The 19,466-nt window shown below is 53.1% G+C and overlaps 4 protein-coding genes and 1 non-coding gene across 5 annotated transcripts; 3 read left to right on the forward strand and 2 right to left on the reverse strand.

The window, feature by feature from the left end:
- Positions 1 to 9,290: 9,290 nt before the first annotated feature.
- PRI2 (DNA primase subunit pri2) lies at positions 9,291 to 10,970 on the reverse strand (the record flags this gene model as incomplete). The annotated part of the gene is made up of 4 exons (XM_053197450.2): positions 9,291 to 9,453; positions 9,518 to 10,125; positions 10,176 to 10,723; positions 10,781 to 10,970. 4 exons carry the CDS (start codon positions 10,968 to 10,970, stop codon positions 9,291 to 9,293), a joined length of 1,509 nt encoding a protein of 502 aa, XP_053045154.2.
- A 991-nt stretch (positions 10,971 to 11,961) lies between these two features.
- Positions 11,962 to 13,636, forward strand: N0V96_010077 (uncharacterized protein; the record flags this gene model as incomplete). Its single annotated transcript, XM_065758836.1, has 3 exons — positions 11,962 to 12,055; positions 12,443 to 13,489; positions 13,533 to 13,636. The coding sequence occupies 3 exons, from the start codon at positions 11,962 to 11,964 to the stop codon at positions 13,634 to 13,636; spliced, it is 1,245 nt and encodes a 414-aa protein (XP_065612603.1).
- Positions 13,637 to 15,443: 1,807 nt separating this feature from the next.
- On the forward strand, positions 15,444 to 15,531 carry N0V96_010078. Its single transcript has one exon. It is a non-coding gene; the product is annotated as a tRNA-Asp (tRNA).
- A 618-nt stretch (positions 15,532 to 16,149) lies between these two features.
- On the forward strand, positions 16,150 to 17,035 carry N0V96_010079 (uncharacterized protein; the record flags this gene model as incomplete). The annotated part of the gene is made up of 2 exons (XM_065758837.1): positions 16,150 to 16,387; positions 16,443 to 17,035. 2 exons carry the CDS (start codon positions 16,150 to 16,152, stop codon positions 17,033 to 17,035), a joined length of 831 nt encoding a protein of 276 aa, XP_065612604.1.
- A 1,568-nt stretch (positions 17,036 to 18,603) lies between these two features.
- N0V96_010080 (uncharacterized protein) lies at positions 18,604 to 19,241 on the reverse strand (the record flags this gene model as incomplete). Its single annotated transcript, XM_053197453.1, has 2 exons — positions 18,604 to 19,027; positions 19,192 to 19,241. The coding sequence occupies 2 exons, from the start codon at positions 19,239 to 19,241 to the stop codon at positions 18,604 to 18,606; spliced, it is 474 nt and encodes a 157-aa protein (XP_053045157.1).
- Positions 19,242 to 19,466: the final 225 nt, after the last annotated feature.

Below are 19,466 nucleotides of genomic sequence, written 5' to 3' on the forward strand. Positions count from 1 at the left end.
GAGGCCTCGTTGCTCTGGCGCTAATTACCTAGAAGTTGGCAGAAGGAGAGTGTTCCGTCGATCGAGAAGATGGGGTAACGTTTCGTATGGCGAACATCACCATATCCCAAGTCTCCTCCCGTTCGCCTCGATCAGCCGTCAGCGCGATTTATTTTGCGGATAGGGCTCCTTCTTTGGCGGGGGAGGCTGGATACAAGGCGGGCAAGGGACTGTTACAACTTATTATCCGTAGTTCCGTTCATACTGATTTCATGGCTCTGTAAGGTGTCGATGAAATCGGGGCTGACTGAGAGAATGGTGGGGTTGAGTGGCATCTGGAAATGAGAGAGAGAGAGAGCTCAAAAAAAAGCACGGTTCGGCGAGTCGTACTTGCGCGGCAGCATGATACGACCAAGATAGAATGCGACCATCACCCACATTGAGAGTGAGAGTGGTAATAGAGTAGAGTTTCTTGACTCGGCTCTAAATTCTGGAGACGGGGATCCTGTCCTGGTTTGAGATAGATGGGCACAAATGATCGACACTAAGGGAGCGAAAGTCTGGCAGGCCGCAGGCCGCAGGGCCCCGGCTTACGAGATTTATTCGGGGTCCTGGCCTGTGCTGCAGCGAAAGCAGGCGAAGGGCTCCGTAGAATGGATTATTGGCGATATGTGAGGAGCTTTGTACGGGATATTACATGATTGCTTGCATCTGGTGTTACTAATTTTGGGGCCATTCCGAGGAGGGGGACCACCATATGGGGGGGTTCCCTTGGAACTCTTCGTCAAGGCGTGCAGGTGTAGATTGAGATTCGTTCCGACTCGCCGGAGCCTCACTTCTCATGTTTCCTTCTACGCGCCCCGTCGTCTCTTCTCGCCTTGAAGGTTGCGTGCAAATATGTGCCAAGCTGTGCGACAGAATAAGAACCCCTGATCAATATTTGGGGCCCCTTGGGGGTAAGATTTCCGCAAGATAACGTTCAAACTCTGGCGTAGGAGGGAAATGATCATCATAAAAAAAAATGCACAGAGTATGGGCGTGCTCGGATCATGTGGGGAAAAGAATTGGTTTGATAACCATAGCAGCTGAGTCGGGGGTGCTGAGCAGCTGAGATATCGATAGCTTCTCCTGGCAGCCCTGTTCTACATACCTGACTGTTATCGGAGGTATGAGATTGAATCGAAGGTTCGGTTGCATACGAGAGGGTAGACACCCGGTAGAGAGCTTGTTTGTGACTATCTGGTGCCACAGGGGAAATGCAAGTCGCAGAGGGCGGTGATGCCCTTCCCCAGGGTCGCTCTTTGATGCCAGCCCGATTATAGGCTTGTTGGGTAAGGTGTTGCCTTCTTCGTGAGACAATTGGGTTCTTTTGCAGGTCAAGAGTGAGGCCAGTAAGACCCTCCCCTGTCCATCTCCCTGTCCTCTTTTGAGTTGAACGGAGAAATCCAAGACACGCAGGGCTACCCGTACGGAGCATTCGTACAGTCGGGCGGGGAGACATTGAGGCTGTGTGAAGAAACAAACTACTGCTTTTTTCCCGCAAGGGCCTGCATACAGGAATCGAGGCTGTTCCGGTGAGTCCTGCAGTCCTGCCAAACCCCCGGTGCATAAGGTAAATCCGGGTCTCGCGTATGCCGGCTGCGCCGTTCACTTTGTGTTTCTTGCGTGGCTTCGGACGTGGCCTTGAGACGGAAGATTTACGGCAGGGAGAAAGGGCCGGAAGAACGGTGCGGGCGAAGGTAGGACGGATTCCCCGGACGGAAGCTACCGTAGCTTCGCGTCTATCACGGTGGCTTGCATGGGAAGTGGTTACCTAGTTACCTACCGCTGCATCTCTTGGGACAAGATGCAATGCACCCGCCTCAGAAGTGATCCCAAATGGCTCATACGACTCAGCGTCGTCATCATTGGCATCCTACTGTGTATCCGTACACTACGTAGTGAAAGGAAGGGGGAGCAAGCTGTCACCCAGTCAATCTGTCACCGTTCGGCTCGGGCAGCCGTCCCAAGTTTAGCCAGCCATTGACCAACCAGCCTCCGTCTACTCCGTATGTCCCACAAATCTCACGTCGAAAACGGACTGGACGCACCCTGTCCACACACCCCCCTCTGACGTTGCTGGCACCCCCTTCCCTTCCCCCTCCATGACGCTTTTGTGCCTGACGAGGAGCAAACATCATGAACGGCATCAATGACGGAGCTCAGGCCAGTTTGATCCGTTTATTGTGCGAAATAACGGGCTCCGTTGACCCATTGCACCGTTCGAGATGTGAAAAGATGCAATAACGAGAACATACTCCGTACCCATTTTCATTTCCTCGTTTTCGAAATCATATTGACAACCGTAATTTGTATAACGACCGTTCATTTGGATTCAGACAACGGCTCACAACGGTCTCATAATTCTTGGCCTCGCATCTGCGCATCTACTCCGTACATGTCCACATCTACTTTTGTATTTGTGCATCTGGTCTGGGCATCTGGTCTGGGCAGATAGATACCAAGGCAATCTCCATATCATCACACATTCCGTTTCCGGATTTCTGGTACGATGTGCTCGAATCGACTTTATCGTCTGATGTGATACATCATCGTCATCAATACAATCACACATGCACGGGTCGTCCTTTACAGCCCGAAAGCCGCTTCATGGCTGGTCTAGGGCGGGCGCCTGGGCTAAGGTTTCCTCGCGATAAACCGGCTCCGGCTGTCTCGGAGCGGACATGACGGAATGAACCAAGCAAAATCTCCAGCATCCCCAGCGAACCCGCGCCGCACACACGCAGCGTTTGACAGCTCGGTGGTCTGATGTTGGGGCCATGCTACTCATCGTAAGATCCTTTCTCCAGGATTCAAGAAAGATGTTGAACTGCAATCTCGTAGATTGTGGGGATTAGAGATGCGGGCTTTCGAACTCTTTGACCTGTGGGTGGGAAGATGGACACGTTCTTGTTTCAACAGAATCGCTAAGCGAGCGATCTTGAGAGGTTGAGAGAGAAAACAACTCCTGGTATGTCTAAATCCGCGGAGACAAGTTCGTGCGTCTGCATGTTTTCCCCTTGTCTTGGCCTCGCGAGTGATGATGCTATTCGGAACCACACCGGGGGACTCCACTTGCCGCAATTAAAAATCGTACGGATAGATTGAGCAACCTGTCACATTGCGGTTGACGGTTCCCACCTGTCCACGCACGCAATTCTTCAAGTTTTTGTTTTGGGCTCCACGGAAACACGGCATTGTCAGTGTCAGAATGTCGCTCATCCACCGTCTTGCAATCTCGCACGAGTCAAGATCACGGCACCGCTTCGCCGTTCCTTCCTCCCCCCCGTGTCCGTTGCCGTTCCCCGTGCCGGCACATGGCATCGGATACGGTGACCAGTAGCCCCTCCGTCAAATCATTGATCCCACCGGCGGCGGGAACGGCCACCGTTCACGGGGAAGTCGTTGCCGTGCCGGATGATGATAACGAAAAAATGGGTGGTGGGAGTGGGGAAGAGGCATGTCATCATGTTGTAGATAATCGAATCTCGATTCATGGGGATGCATAGCATACTACCTAGAATCGTGGTTCTGCCCTGATGTTTGACTTTGCTCGTGCATTTCTTGGGATCCTTATTCCTTCTTTTTTTGCAACCTCGCTTCAGGGGGTTCTTGCCATGTTTCGTTAGTTGCGCTTGCGAATGCCAATTGCTTAACATGTGGAATCACGTCTTGGCCAGACCAAGATTTCCCAAGTTTGTAGAAAAATTGCACCCCCCATTACCAGTACGACGAGGTGTTACAGAGCTGTCTCGCTAGTTCACCAGAAATCTAGAGTCTAGAAGCGGGCAGCGGGGCACCTCGTAGACACGCCGCAAGAATGATGTCAAGTCTACTCTTAGTCGCGAGCCAATGGCGCGGGACGGGGGGATGATCGGCTCCGGGGTTCTCATCCGCCTCGCCCCAGAGTACGCACAGGTATGTAAAGCACAGAAACGGTGATGGCATCGTTTATTTGACTGCCAAGAGACGTCTTTCATCCGGTGATTTAGAGTGGTGGTCCTACCGTTCTCTCGGCCTGTCCCTGACCGCATCTAATCAGTCTCGATCGTTAGCTTCTGGAACACCATCCAAGAAGGGGGCCGTGTCGTATGGTTCATTGCACGTATCACGTATCCGTATCTGTCTGCAAAAGCGATTTGCCAAGAAAACCCCGAGCCTCCGAGGCTCATGGCTTAGGTTCTGCTGAGGTGAGCGAAACCTTCTAACAAAGCACGATGACTAACTTGCCGAACACGGCAATCGATCCGTCGCCGACAAATGGGAGAACCGCCGGCCGAGTCCGCGGCATGCTCTTTTCTCTCGGCATTCGCTTTTTCGTGTTCGCCATCGCATTCCCAACTCCACTTGGCTTCCCCGAAACCCTTCTCGCTGGGCTCAAGTCCGTCGATCTGGAACAGCCTCGGCCACCCGGGGCCTCGGCCTCGAAGCTCGGATGGCTTAGAACGTGAGGCTCAGGAATCCCGCGACGCCGTGTGCTAGGTCTTGTCGTCGTCGACGATGCTGGCATTACACGCCCCGTGTTGGTTCATGCTAGGGATGGAAAAGAGACGCCCTTGGTTCGCGGCTAACAGCGTCAGTGGGCCACCGAATGACGATGGCCGAGGGGTTTAGTTGGGAATTACGGATAGCTAGTACTTGGTATTTGCAAAACCGTGCCCTGCGTGACCCGACGTGCTGGTTGAACCAGTACGGATGGGACGGGTGAGCCGGGAGAGCTAGAGATGGTGACCTCGCGACGCGAATAGCTTCACGTTTCGGTGTCTGGTGTCTCTCTCAAGGGTGATGATTCCACTGTACTTGGCCGCGCGGGCTGGGGACTAAGTGCGCGTCGTGCGTGTCTAGGGAGGCGCCGCCGCGCAAGCGTTGTGCCCGAGGACAAGTCAACCCACTCGGTCGGGCTCACGGCAACGGATTTGTCAAAGGCCGGAGGGCTGCGATTTCTTGAGTCGATCTATCACTGCATCTCTTACCAAGCAAGCAAGCTCGTGCCGTGGACGTTGCCCAAGAAAAGCCCAAGGCTAAGAAAGGACCATGATGCCTTACTCATTCTTGGGCATAAACCCGCGCTGAGAATCGCCATGGTAGTGGTGATGGGCGATAGAGTGAGACAACCTCTGCAGTGCTTCCCAATGTTGTGCGATGATCTCTGCTCCCAGCGAAATGCAACTATTCCCAGCTTCTCAAAGCTGTTTCTTCTCTGACACCGCTGTGTACACCCAACCTCGAATCCCTATCCCTGTCCTACTCTGTCTTTCTCTCCCACCCTTCCGAAGTGTCAAACCAACCAACCGGCACGCTGACGTGCCCCAATCCGAGAATGACCAGGGGGTGGAGGGGGAACCACCGAATAAACTTGAGAGACACTAACACACCAAACAAACGCGGGATTTCGTCACCCGGTGTCCCGGTCTGGCGTCATAGGCAAATCACACAGACGCGTAGCCAACATCACTGGGCGTTACTATTCCAAGACATTTTCTCTTATGCGCCCGTCTAGTCCAGGCCGCGATGCACTAGGGCAGGGCAGGGCAGGGTGGTGCAGTTCTCGCAGCATTTAGGGGCTAAGGGGGTTTTGAAGGGTCGACGGGGTCCACGATGTATGATACCTGATGGTATACGGAGTGCAGACTTCATGGAGCGAGTACGTGAAGAGGACGGGGTGTGTGCATTTTCTCACCGCGTAGTTTTGCTCAGAATAGGATGGTCTCTCATCTCGAGATGGTACGCATTACCGGCACGCAGTACACCCCCCCATCTTTCCCTACATCGTCGCCCCGGAGAAACAAGGGGTCGTGTCTGTAGACCGTCTGTAGGGTTAGAAGTCTAGAATGGAGGGGACCCTGATGCTTTTCTTAGATCCTTGGTTCTGCTTTTCCGGGGTCATCATACGTGGTGTGGTGCGTGGGAGCCAACCCATCTGGGGAAGAAATCCGGGTTGTGGTGAGCAGATGCACTCATCTCATCGTCCGAGACTAAGGCTACGCAGCTTGCCATTGCATAGTGTACAGCCTCCCTAGCGTTTTGATCAACCGTCAAACGTCAACCTCGGAAGTTGAAGAAGCACACAAAGTTGGTTCCGTGAGAGGGAAAGGAAAGGGTCCAGACCAGACCGAACGGAAGGGGGTACGTTACGGCCCCTCTCTACGTGTACACTCCATGGCCCCATGTCCGGGAGGCGGGTGGGTGAGGTGAGTGAGAGGTCGAGACGGGTCTGGCCGCTGGGGTGTGAGACTGAGAGGGAACGACTGACCTCATTGTGCATGAGTGAACCGTTCCCCCAATTCGACGAGGGGGTTCCGTTTTCCCTGGTTTTTTCGTGCTTGTGCGTGGTGCTGATTTCGTTCTGGTGCAGTCCAGCCCTTTTTTTTTGTGTTGCGGCACGGCGCTTTCGTGAAAATGCACACGCCCTAGTCCCCGTCCAAGGCAAGGTAGTGTCCCAAGAAAACGGAGTCCGAAAAAGATTGGTACGAAATTTCCGTAGGGGGAGGGGGGGACGGTCGAAAACCAAGGCCACGATGTTTTTTGGTCTGCACCCCACGATGCCACGATGGGGACCAGGCGTGTTGTCGGTTATTGCATACGAAATAGTGCAAAACCGTCAAGCAATACACGTCCGTCCGTCTTCCCTCGACTTTGTGAATAGCTTCTAGGGATACACCACCAGGTCTAGATCTTGGTCGAACGCAGACACACACACACACACACAGCACTCCCCCCGCACAGAACTGTCGTCGTTGGCACAGAGCAGCAGGAGAGCAGAGCCGCGTTCGGGCTGTTTTTTTTTCTTCTTCTTCTGCCTCGCTGGCTGGCCTCAACCGAGATTTGCCAATGCACGCTTCAGCTCGATCTCCACGTCGAGATTATGGTGGAGAATTGTCGAAGAAATCGGGAGAAAAAAGATGAGCCCGACCTTGGATTCGAGACCCCTCCCTCGGCATCGCGAACATGAGGAGTCTAGAATCTCTTCGGCTTCAGCCTTCAGATGGGGCGGATGAACCTCCAATAGAGTCACCATACTCACTTCCAAGCCGTCAAAACCCGGCTTTTCACTCCAGGCCCAGGGCCCCTTGGCTCGACAGGCAGAATATCCAGCAGTAACCAGTTTCCGAGCGCATACTTTCGCGTTCCGGACCCCGGAGGAGCGAGGTTACAGCCCTGGCAAAAAGCCAGCAACCAAGCTCATCCCCCCCAGTCCAGACAAGCTCCTGTTCCTGTGTAACGGTTCACCCAGCCCAGGGTGTTTGACGAGGGTTGAGCCTTGAGGGGAGACGAGACAGAGGCAGAAAGAGAGGTGGTCTGGACCGCTCCACGGCCAGACCAGGGGCCAGAGGTCGGGGAAAGCGTTCTGGACCGGTCCACATGCAGAGTAGAAAGTTTGTTTTAATGCTGCGTTACTGTGTTGCTGCTGCTGCACCAGGACAACTTGCAGCGGAATGTCATCGAGAGTCATGTCTAATTCTCATCAAATGGTCTCCAGACAGAATGTCACCACTCGCAAAAGCCATGGCGAGCTGACAGCCCTATCGCCCTAGCTCTAGCCCGGACTATGAAGTCCGGGCTCAATCTACCAGGCTTAATTTTGCCTGCCCACTTGAAGGGCAGGGGGAGGCCTCACCATACCTGTGCCATAGACCAGACGGAGATCCGAGGCAAAGGGCAACTATAGTCCAAGCGGCTGAAGACACGTTTCGTTCCAGTAGACAGTCATCGCAGATAATAGAGGATCATCGCAAACACCTCCCTGAAGCCTCCCGAGCAAATGATAACACCTGGAAGGAGAATTGAGAAGGGGTATTCACATCGGATCGATTCAAACCTGCAAGCGCTGCCGCGTGCACAAACGAAAACCACCCGGCTCCGCGCCAATTGCTTCGGGATCTGTGATTATCTTCCCTGGCAAGATGCGAAAGAAAACCATAAAATTGTCACCAGACGCCACGGATTCTCGAGCAAGTCCGCATCTCGTGATGCCCCGATGTGCCGTGGCATCCGGGGCTTCCATTATATAAGTGCACTTTAACATAGGCGGACGGACAGGAACAGACAAGACCGTCTGCGCGCGCACGCACACTCGCACGCCCTTCCTCTAGACTTACCCTTACCCAGCTTCATGAAGGCTAATTCCAATTAAACTCGCAGCTCGCAGCAAAAGGCTTGTTTCTTCTCCCAGTCTCCCTTCCCAAGCCGCGCTGCAGGTAGGTAAAGTGCTGGTTGAGGTAGTGTAGGAAGGGAACTTCCGTGGAAGTCGGCCACGATCTAGACCCAAGTAGTCTCCGTCTGTCTCTCTCTCTGTTACAAACCCGACGCCGAAAAGCCCAGAGTTTTTTCTTTGTCAGTGTCCAAGAAGAGTTGAAAGGCAGAACCCCAAAACACAAACGGTCTCGTTTTCTTAGTCATTTCCCGCGCCTCCTCAACCCCAGCAAATCCACCACGGTATGGTCCGCGAGCTTAGTATAGTCCGATCATGATCGTGAAACCCAAAAAACTCCCGTCAAGACACCGAGCGAGCCGAGGGTGGAAGACACAGCCAACAGATGGGTAGGGAGCTTGATCCCAACGAGGGAACGGGAACGAGACCGATGGGGGTGTTCCCGACGGAGAGCTTCCTTCATCAAAAGTCTCGACGTTCTCCGGTTCCGATCAAGGCGGGAACATTGGCCAGCTTTGGGCTTTCTTCCTCATCTGCTTCACTGTCTCCTTTTTGAAACGAGACACGAGGGGACACGTGGGAAATGTCAAGCCTCGAGCTCAAGACAAGGAATACTTCGGATGGACTTTTGATGTCTGTTCTTGCTGTCCTCGAACTACACTTTCCGCAAGAAACGAACCTAAACCATGACCTCAAGTTTCCCTCCCGCCCGCGCGTTCGCAACCCAGCCCAATCCTTCATCAACAAAATTAAGAATAAAGTAAACGCCGATGTATCGCCATAATGAAGTTTTGCGAAAAAAGACATTTGCTATCGTTATCCAACGCCCTCCCCCTCCAACACATCTCTGCTGCAGCAATTTGCTGGCAAAAGGGTCCAGACCGCCGTAGAACCCGTCTCTTTCATCAAGCCACACGCTTCATTAGTGAGGCAGCCGTTTCCCGCCCCCAGGTATGTTCCGTCGGCGAGCTTATCAACAAAAGCCTTGTGGCAGAAATGCTTAGCTATACGCTTGCTCGAGCTAAGTCCCCTGCGTCGAGAGAGGACTCTCGAATCACTGGTTGGGAGGTTCTGTCGTGAGTCACAAGGCATATTATTACTGTGAGGCCTCAGGCTATGCTCACCCCTCCATCTTGATATCTGTCGCCTTGTCAAGGTTCTTGAGGAGATAGCTGCGCTTAAAGTACTCGTTGGGATGGACAATTGTCTCGAGTTGTGCAGACGTGAACACGCCCTCGTCCTTTGCCTTTTTGAGTTCCTGCTTGTGCAAGTGCTCGAATACGCTGGAGGGATGTTAGTTAATGGTACCCAAAACGGTAGACAACGAAACGGAGTACTGAGACGTACCGATTACACGCCATATGGAACTTTTGGTTCTCCTTATCCTCCTTGACGCCCTGCAATGTGGCTCGGTCGCTGACACCCATGCCTTGCATCAGAGTGGTCAGGTTCTCCAAGTTGAAGTGACGGTAGGGGCAGCCGTGGGCCTCGCCTGAGCCGGGCGGGTGCTCGGTTAGAATCTTCTGACAGCTGAACGGGCTGTAGCCACCTCCGCGACGGTTCGAGTCGCCGCCAACGTCGCCGTACACGTGGCGCACGTTGTAACGATACTCCTTGTTGAATGTGTCGTCTGTGATGTTGCGGAAGCTCTGCCTCCAGAAGACGAGGCACTCTTCGAGGTTCAGGCCGATACCCTTGAGGAAAAGAGAGTATTGCAAGCGACCAAAGTGCTTGAGGTGAGCGTCCCGGCGCAGTGAGCGGTGGAGGTGCGACATGCAGGCGGGGAAGTGTTGTGAGAGGTTGTCAATGTTGCGGGCGGTGATCTCGGCGCCGGGCGGGGCGCCGGTGTTTGAGCTGTATGAGCTGTCTGGTGTGATGAAGTTCTTGGAGAGGTGGTCGAGGATCGGAGTCAAACGGTCGTCTTCGTCGAGTCGGGGAAGAGCGCGGGCAGTAAGCTGCTCAAGGTCAGTATTACCAAGACACCGTGGTCGTGTCATGAGCCTACCTCTAGTTGTCTCTCCAACCGCGAGACGAACTCTCCGTTCACCATACTGGCCTGTTCTCTCCCTGGCACGAACGCCTTGCCTGCCTTCAAGAACACCTTGCGCTGCTCGACCAGTTCCGGTACCCGGGCCCAGTCGACCTTGAACCATGTGTCGTCTTCTGTCGAGGCCGTCTTGCCCCAGCCGCGCGACATGGCCGCCAGCTCGGACGAGTACTCGCGCTTCTCGTCATCCGTGACAGCTTCCCACCAGTCGAGGTCCAGGCTACCAACAAAGGCGGCCCGCTCGCTCATGTCGTCGCTGTTGAATCGCAAGCGGAAAAGCATCGTCTCCACGCGAGTAAAGCGACGGCGGAGGTCCTCGGTCCGGGCAAAGGCTAGGCGCAGAATGAAGTGGCTGTAGTGATCTTTTTGACGCTGGGCGAAGAGCTTCGGCGAGTGCGAGGTGTTGGACTCGAGCGGGAGGTACTTGTCGAGGAGCGGCTTCATGTGGTTCGCGACTTCTTGGGGGGATTTGTTGCGGAACGCGCAGGCCTCCAACTCGGCAAGTACTAGTAGAGAATGTTATTAGTGGTGATGAGAGACGTTGGGTACGCTGGAAGACGCACCCCTTAGCCGGTCAATGGCCCATTGTTCGAATTGCTCGAGGGTAATGTCGGCTGTAGGCGCGTCGGTGTAAAAGTTGAGTCTGTGGGGATATTCGAGTTCCTTGTAGGCAGGAGAAGCAAACTGCTTTTTGCGGTGGTCGACGACATTGCGCCTCTTGGGGTCGATCCGGTTGAAGTCGTGTCGCAACATGTTGACGGTATGTGGGCATGTGTATATGGGAAAGTCTTCTGTGGGCTTGGTGTTGAGGGCAGACGAAAGTTGAGAATGTTGCTGGGGACTCTGGCGCCGGGGAGACGCGTCGAGTCGCGTCGTGGGGCATTTCAATTAACCGGGTGTTGACCAATGGGAGGCAGTCTAAATCAGTCGTGCGGACATGGTGTCTAAAGTGCTTCGATTATGTCAGCTTTTCCTTGTGAACCTTAGGTAAGCAGCGGGGTCCCAGGGTATCAGTCGGTGAATTCGAGAATGAAGCTCTCTCCACTGTCTCCTTGTCATCTCAGATACTTACGAGGATTCGAGACGGAATGCGTCATTGTCCTTTTGAGTATTTCGAGCTTCCTCTTTGGCTGAGCACCAAGTCCCGTGAACTGGTTTATATGCATGATAGCGCAGAAGTCTGCCTAGAATGCATCATCATTGCGTGCTACACACCGTAGCGCACACCAATTCCTAACGTCGGTGTCGGAATCGTCAACATGCCGCGATGGAGGCAGCCAAGGCAAAGCACATTAGATATTGTCGTCTACACAAGTCAATAGGTCCAGCAAATCAATGCCAACCGATGCCCTGAAGCAGCGTATCTGCACGGCATCACGTTTCTCGACGCGCATACCGACGCATACCGGCAACTCCAAATCAACGTTTGGTGCCCAGTCACAACGTCCACGGCGCCCCGCGCGTGACCTGCCGCCGATTCCTAAATTCAGGGGACCCACCACACCTCCGGGGCACCATGTCAGCCTCAACCGCGGGGCCGCTTTCCAGGCATCCCTTCATCAACACCAAATCTCCCAGCTTCACGGCGGGATTCTCTTACGTCTCACCTCAGTCCTCATATTCTAAAGCTGTAATTTGCGATTCTTTCTCACCCATTGATTTGGAGTGAGAACCTTTACGCGATTCCTGATCCTCTCTCTGGCCTAACCCCTGTACGACACCAATGCTGTCCTAGACCGTCAAGATGGCGTCCCTGTCATCTCTGGGTCTGAATCTCCGCCTCGCCGATATCGATGAGAATCTCAAATCTCACCCAGCGGCTCTGTCGTGGCCTAATAGTAGCTTCACCTCGAACGGACCGTCAATGGGCCATGACTTTATCGATGATGCTCCGTGTTTTGCTTATACGGAAGTGTTTGAAAGGTACGCCATGCATTTGTCTAACCAGTATTCGAATCATGAAGTTCCGCATGTAGAAATGTTTTCCAATCCTACTTTCAATTCCTAAAACCGTATTGTAAACGTTTGATTCTACCATTGTGCCCTATTTTCATGTTGCTATCATCCCACTGGGGGTTGCATTCCATGAACGTCTGGGAGCAGTCTGGCTGACTTCTAGGTATCACTTCATCACCACAGCGGGGAAGTATTCCAAGCAGTCTCGCCTGGTTCGGGGGTTTACCTGCCTCTCTACTCCTCTCCAACTTCTCAGCCAGCTTTCACAGTCTCCAAGAGCCGCCTTTCCAAGAGCATAGAGATCGAATACCAGAGCTTGACGCTGCTGCAATCACTTGCTATTGCTGTGCCCTCGCCCTTTGATCTACCCGATCTGTTGAGGAACTACGCAACTCTCAAGGCTTACTTGCACCACCTCGAGAACGTATCACCATCGCACCCTACAACAGTTGAGCTTCGTCTACTCGTCCGCGATCTGCTTCTAGACAGAGCACTGTTTTCTGGAATCGGTACTGAAGTCTACCGATCTAGTGGCATACTGTCTATCGGTCAGCTTCACGATATGCATCAACGAAGCGTAGATGCCGGCTTAGATGACCTGGACGCCTGCTTCGCTCTGGGTCTCCTCCCAGATGTGCTAGACGACGCATTCCTCGAGGCCTTGGCATCCAAATTCACCGAGCTTGCTCTGGCTGGCGACCTGACTGCCTTACACGATTTGTGCGAGCCCGTCGTCCGCACTGGCGAAGTTGAGTGGGAGACAAATCCTGACTTGCTCCTTGAGTTGCTCGATAGAGGAAGGCTGGATATCTATCGCTATGTTCTAGACCTGGCGTCGAGAACGAGGGACAAATCCACGAGCCAGCCCGGGTCATTCCTAAGAGACATTACAAACGACCCCCTTCACGTCGCCATAAGGCTTGGTCACGTTACACTAGTGGAGAGTCTTTTGCAGCAAGGAGCGAACTTTCTAGGTGTTTATGCTGACAACGAGGCGAGCGGCGGCACAGAGCATGTAGTCTTGACACCCTTTTCTGCGGCGGTCTATTGGGGGCAGGCCGAGACTGTTCGCACAATACTGCTGCGAACACCCTTACCCGAAGGGTTACGAGAAGCAGTCGCCATAGCAGTCTCTGATGAGAACACACAGATCATGGAAATCATGCTGGCGTTTGGTGTCATGGATGTCTCAAGGTCGACCGCGCCGGATGATACGTTTGACTGTTTTGCCGAATTGAGCATCATGGAATCAGTTCCCACCGCCGCACTACCTCGAGTGTCGTCCGGCCTGAACTGCACTGGCAAACAGGCGGACAGTGTTCCCAGTGTGAGCAGTAGCCACAATACCAACCATCGCAGCGGGCCAGGTAGCCGTCGCCATGATCGAGCGGTCGAGGCCCCGAAAGAACGAGTCCGCCGCAGGTGCTCTCGCCACCGCCGTCGACTTTTGGGGCAGAGCCTAGTCTCTTCTATGCAGACACTGTGCTCTCAGTTCCTTGGGGCCTGTGACTGCTCGGACCATGAAGAACTCCGCGAAATGGCTGGAGACTATGTGCATTCCAACATCGTATGGGATCGTGGTCTTGGGGCATTCCGCGATCTGATGCAGGATAATCCGCCATCGTCGCTTGTGGAAGTTTTCGACGCACTGCTTGTGGCCAACGCCACATATCTGACGTTACTTTCAAGTGATGGTACTTTGTCTTTGCAGTAAGCCATTTCCTCGCAACCCCCTCTTCAACCCTGCAGAAGACTCCTTGATGGAGTCAACCACCTAGGCACGCCAAAGCTAACATTGACGTAGGTTTGTTGATGACCTTGACCGGTGGCGCTCTTTTTTACCAGCCTCTTCGCAACGTTCCTTCGATGAGCTAGCATTCCGCATGTGGGCATACACGCCGTTAGGTCAAGGACCACCACAACTTGACCCAGAACACCTGCCGCATTTCCAAGACTTGGCTCAAAACCTCATCTCACTGGAGAAGCGCAAAGAGACCATACCATCAAAGATATCATCGCCTGGCATTAGGCTTGCAGCTATGCAAAGAGCGTTCGATGACCACGAAACCCATATAGGAGTCACTAGCAGTCAAGCTCAAACAATACCAGGGCGATCACAGTCGGGGCAAACCTCCTATGCCGGCTCATCGACCCAACGCGATGATCTCGTATGGGCGGACTTTCTACATATGGATCGCTTCGAGGAAATTACCTCCAGACAGCCGGCCCCTTCATCAACATTTGATGGAGGCTGGGACGACGTTCTCTCTTCTACCACTATGCTGCTCCTCTTCTCAGTGGCATTCTCCGTCGTGCTTGCACTGATCTTGGGTAAGTATAACGCCGCCCTTGCTCAAGGCTCACACACTAACATTCTCTCAGGCTTGCACTCTGGATCGGCAAGCGCGTTCACCGAGACTTTCGCTGCCACACCTTCGGGGTATCTTCGCTGCTGCGCTCTAATAACAGAGTACCTCAGGATGCATGGCATTTCGGTTCAACCCAGTCGAGCTGCTGGCCAGCTTTCTGTCCCACCATTCGCGGTACAATCACCGTCACACGGCTCAGATTCATGCATCACGCCGTCGAGCAGCTTCTCGTCCCTCAGCACACTTGAACTCCGCCGGAACGTATCATCTTCGAGCATAAGGTAAGCCGCGATTCACCCGGCCCCAATCTTGACTCGTGCTCACACCTCCAACAGCAGCATAGGCAGCGCCGCTGGTTCGACGACGTCCCGCTCGACGCCGCGCGACCACCGAAGTCGAGGTGAGAGACTACAGTGTCTCACACCGCAATGCACGAAGACGTTCTCGAGCGTTAGCAACCGCAACAAGCACCTTCGCGATGGGTGCTCGTTCAATCGCGAGAAGAGACAGAGGTATCCGTGTAGGAACGAATCTTGCACCAAGGTCTTGACGACGAAGTGGTATCGAGATACGCATGAGAAGGAGAGATGTCGCTTTCGGAGAGGCGATTGACTTGAGTGGGACGACCCATAGAATGGGGCAACTTTCGCCGGCGCATTGATGCTGGGATAGTGCAACTTATTCCAAAGCAGCGCGCTATTCGCTCATGATAATGAATATTTAATCAATCAACTTATTGGAAGGACTGATTTGGAAGTTATTTGCAACTTGCAGACCATCCGGAGATCCATGTTGGCGGGGTGGGACCTGGTGCTGGGGCACACAATCCTGCAGTGGGTATATAGGGCCGCTAGGAAGTTTCCCTCCCAACCAGCTATCACTGGATGTCAACATCCACCAATCCCCGATAGTCTAGTGGTGAGGATATCTGCTTGTCATTGAGATTCAACGATTCGCAGGGGACCGGGGTTCAATTCCCCGTCGAGGAGTAATCTTTTGCATTTTTGCCAATTTGATCATTTAATCTTGTCAATTATGATCGTAGCTATTCAATCAGCTTGTTTTTTGGCCGCGAAACGGCTTGCTTCATGGAGATTGGCCCTATTGAGTCCATCGATGCATCGCAACACCACAAACCTCTTAACTCAACACAAACCAGTGCAGAACGTCTCGAAACCCTACCTCAAGCGACGTAGAAATATCCTCTCTCCCATGCCATCTTCTTGAACAGCACTCTGGATGAGTAACGTAACTGACCACGTCTTGGCAGTGCACGAATGGCAAGCGGATTCAGTGGCGTCTAGGCTTCAACGTTTCGACTCTCCGAAACGGCACTACTGTTTAGGTCGACGCTGACTAGATCCGTCGCTAGGACGTTTAAAATGAGAACCTCCCCCCTCCATCGCGCACAGTCGACTTCGAGGTGGGGGACAGGGCAACGGGTTTGCAATGGAAGAAAAGGGTTCAAGCAAAAACACAATATGTCCACTCGTTGCGAACCATGGCAGAGTGACTTCTACACTCCTCGCTTGACCAGTGTCTATTCACCCATTCATTCAGATATAGACGATAGAGACGACGGCAGATAATCAACCCCGACATTTGCAATGCAGTTTCTCGCGGTGTTCCTCTTCGGCGTCGTCTTCCCGGCATGCACGCGCTCAGAGAACCGTTTCCGCCGCCCGCCGGGCCCGGGTCCGGCAGGAGACTTCCGGGATAACCCAGTCTACACCTTGGGCGACAACATTGACTTGCAGTGGGAGATGGACCTGAAGAACATCGACCTGATCGTGTGGCAGCAGCAGCCAACGGGAAATATCAAGGGGCCCTATGCCAAGCTCGCATGTAAGTCACTGTTACGGAATGCACCTCAGGGTTTGCGTCTGACACCATTGCGAAGCCAATTCCACGGCAAAGAGCCTGGTCTGGACCGTAGGCTACGCCGGGTTTCCTTCAACAATGAATCCAGATCTGAGCCAGGTCTACTTTCTTCAACTCTTCAAGACGGGACAGTCGGGCAGCAGCGCGACATCTCACTACTTCAATATCACCGAACCCGACAGCACATCAACATTATCAACATTACAATCCGCGACTGCCACAACAACAGCCCTTGCCCTCGCATCAGCAACATCAACATCAACCCCAGACTCCTCCCCAGCACAAACACCAACCACCCCAACCGACGAAGACCAGCTCTCAAGCACCGCAGTCGCAGGCATCGCCGTCGGCGCGACGCTCGGTGCCCTCATCCTCCTCGCCCTCCTCGCGGGGCTCGTCCGAAAGTACATCAAGAGGAGGCGGGACATGGCCGTCCACACGGAGGGCGACATCCTCGTCTACGCCGATCGGCAGCTGCAGGCCAAGGACGAGGCTGCCGCGTGGAAGCTGGAGTTGCCGGCGCACAGCCGCGAGCGGTTCGAGGTGGAGGCGTGCGAACCGAGGCATGAGATGCCTGCTGAGCCTGTGGGTGTCGGGCTGGAAAGGGGGTGAAGCGTGTTGTGGCGAATTCTCGTGGTCGGGTACCATCTTCTTTTGATGGGTTGGATGGAAGTATTTCGCGTTGGTAAGGAGTCGAGGTTTTCTATTTTCAAAGCGACTAGTATTTCTTCTTGTTGGAATCTTTGTTCCTTGTTGTTAAAGCGGCGGATGTCTTTAGCTTGCAAACACTTTTTTTTTAGGAGAGTCTAACGAGGTACTTTCTTAAAGAACTTGACTCGCTTGGGCGTTGCGTTACTTGAAGCTTGATCGGTTTCGAAAGTCGAGAGCGGCAGAATGGGATGAACAACGTACTCAGATGCATATTCTGGCTTCGATAAACTGAACATGGTTCTTCAGCCATTTCCTGCAAGAAAATAATCGCACATGTATTATGGCTAGGCAAGCTACAAAGTCAAACTTGGAGCAACAGGATGTTGGCGTACATGATGTTTGTGAATTTATCAATACTCGTGAGGGAGACTGGACTAGATGTTAAAGGCTACATTGACTCAACTGAATAAATCTAGCATTAGTAATATAAATAACCAGTAATGATAGGCGGTGCACTGGACGCAATTTATTTGGTTATCTTGGATAAGATATACTACCATGTCTGGAAGCTGATAACCTTGTCGATGAACACAATACCAATCCTGGTCAACCGTCATAGGAACTCCGGGTGTTTAAATTGATTCAAGTACAATCATCTTTTACGCGAGCATCTATACACATTGAGAGTAATCAAGGATGCCTTTGAGTCGCGTCAAGTATGCAGACCCTCCAAGATGGGCCAGCACAGTCAGCCTCGCTATTGAATCATGCAATGAGGTTGATCACTAGGAGGGAAGAGCTCAGGAGTTTTCTACAGACTATGGAAGTTGCGGATTGATTACTGTGGGATCTCGAAAAATATATACCCGAGGTAATCAGAAATGAACAAAAGGACATGGTGGATGTATCCCAGGTTGATCTTGATACCTTCATCAAGAGGTCCATTACACTCTCACGATGCAACGGGGAAAACAACCTTGCAAGGCTATTGGGAGATGCTTCAGTTGATGGCACTGGATTCTAGGATGGTGAACAAACGAAGAGTTCAATAAATCACATAGAGCGAGAAAGGCCTCAGAGTCTCTGTAGTTTCGAAACGGGAATAGTTATGTTGATCTCATTTGAGTTTCATACGTGCATATGCAGTCTCGATATCAGCCACCAGACTGCGATGGCCGCCAATTATGTGATCTTTTTCGTACGTCCGTGTCGCTTAGGTGTAGCAGAGTGTTGTCCCAGCCGGGAATCCTCTCTTTGGCACGCCCTCTTCCAAGGAAAGGGGCAGTACGATCCGGCATGTTCTGACATTGTCTCTCAATGAGCAACCGTCCCTCAACGAGTTACTTACAGGTGCGCATCTCTCGCCTGAGCTCACATCATTGCTCCGGTTCCGGTTCCGACTCAGACGACGGCTCATCAAAAGGCTTTCTACCAAAAGCGCAATATCTAAGTCAAAAAGTCAGTGAAAGAAACTTCCTTATTCCCAAAGCGAGGAAAAATAGTTATCTTCAGAAAGAGAGAGAGAGAACTCACATATCCCAGTACGCGTGAATATTCCGATTATGCAAATCCTTCCTCACCCCGCTGCAAAACACCAACGTCTCGTCGCGCGTCCACCCCAGCACACGCGTGAAGAGCGCCAGCGCCGACGCCTCGCACCCCTGCAGGCTGCTTTCCTGCGAGTAGCGCCCAATCTCCTTGAGGTGGTCGTTCTTGGGCCAGTCGTGCAGCGGCCAGATGCGGTGGACCTCGACCACGTCGACGAAGCCGGCGCGGAGGAGCAGATTCTTGAAGAGCGCGGGGACGGTGACGGGGCGGCCCATGCGGTCGCAGGCCTCCATGAGGAGGGTCGACCACTCGGCGACGGGGGACTTGGGGTCCATTGTGCCGTCTTGGCATTGGAGGGGGAAGCAGTTGTCTGCCATTTCGACGTAGCCTCCTGGTTCGAGGTTGCTGCAGGGGTGGGAAGGGAACTGGGAGTTAGTCTTTCTTGCGTGCTGCGAGGGTTGGGTGTATACGTGTATGTGTGGTTGTGTAGGTAGCTTGAGTTGATACGTGTGTGCGTACGTGTGTGTGTGTGTGTGTGTGTGGAATAGGAGGGAGGGGCAACAACTCACTCATAGGCTTGTCTGAGAAGCCTCTCCCAGTCCGCGATAGCCGAGTTCATGTGTCGGATGTGAATGAAGTCGAATTTCGTGGACCATGTCCAGTCCTTTTCGATATCGTCGACTTCGAAACTGCAATTTGGGGGAACGCTGGAAACCCGCCGCGCCTCTCATAAGCCAAAACTCGCGTGAAGGGGGGCAAAAAGAAAAGGGGCCAGAAGACAGAGACGTACAAACCAGGTTGAATAGGACTCAAATCGACGCCAACAACCTGCATTGAGAAAAAA

This window comes from Colletotrichum fioriniae (assembly GCF_027942845.1).
Source record: "Colletotrichum fioriniae strain IMI 355084 chromosome Unknown scaffold_13, whole genome shotgun sequence".
Lineage (NCBI taxonomy): Eukaryota > Fungi > Ascomycota > Sordariomycetes > Glomerellales > Glomerellaceae > Colletotrichum > Colletotrichum fioriniae.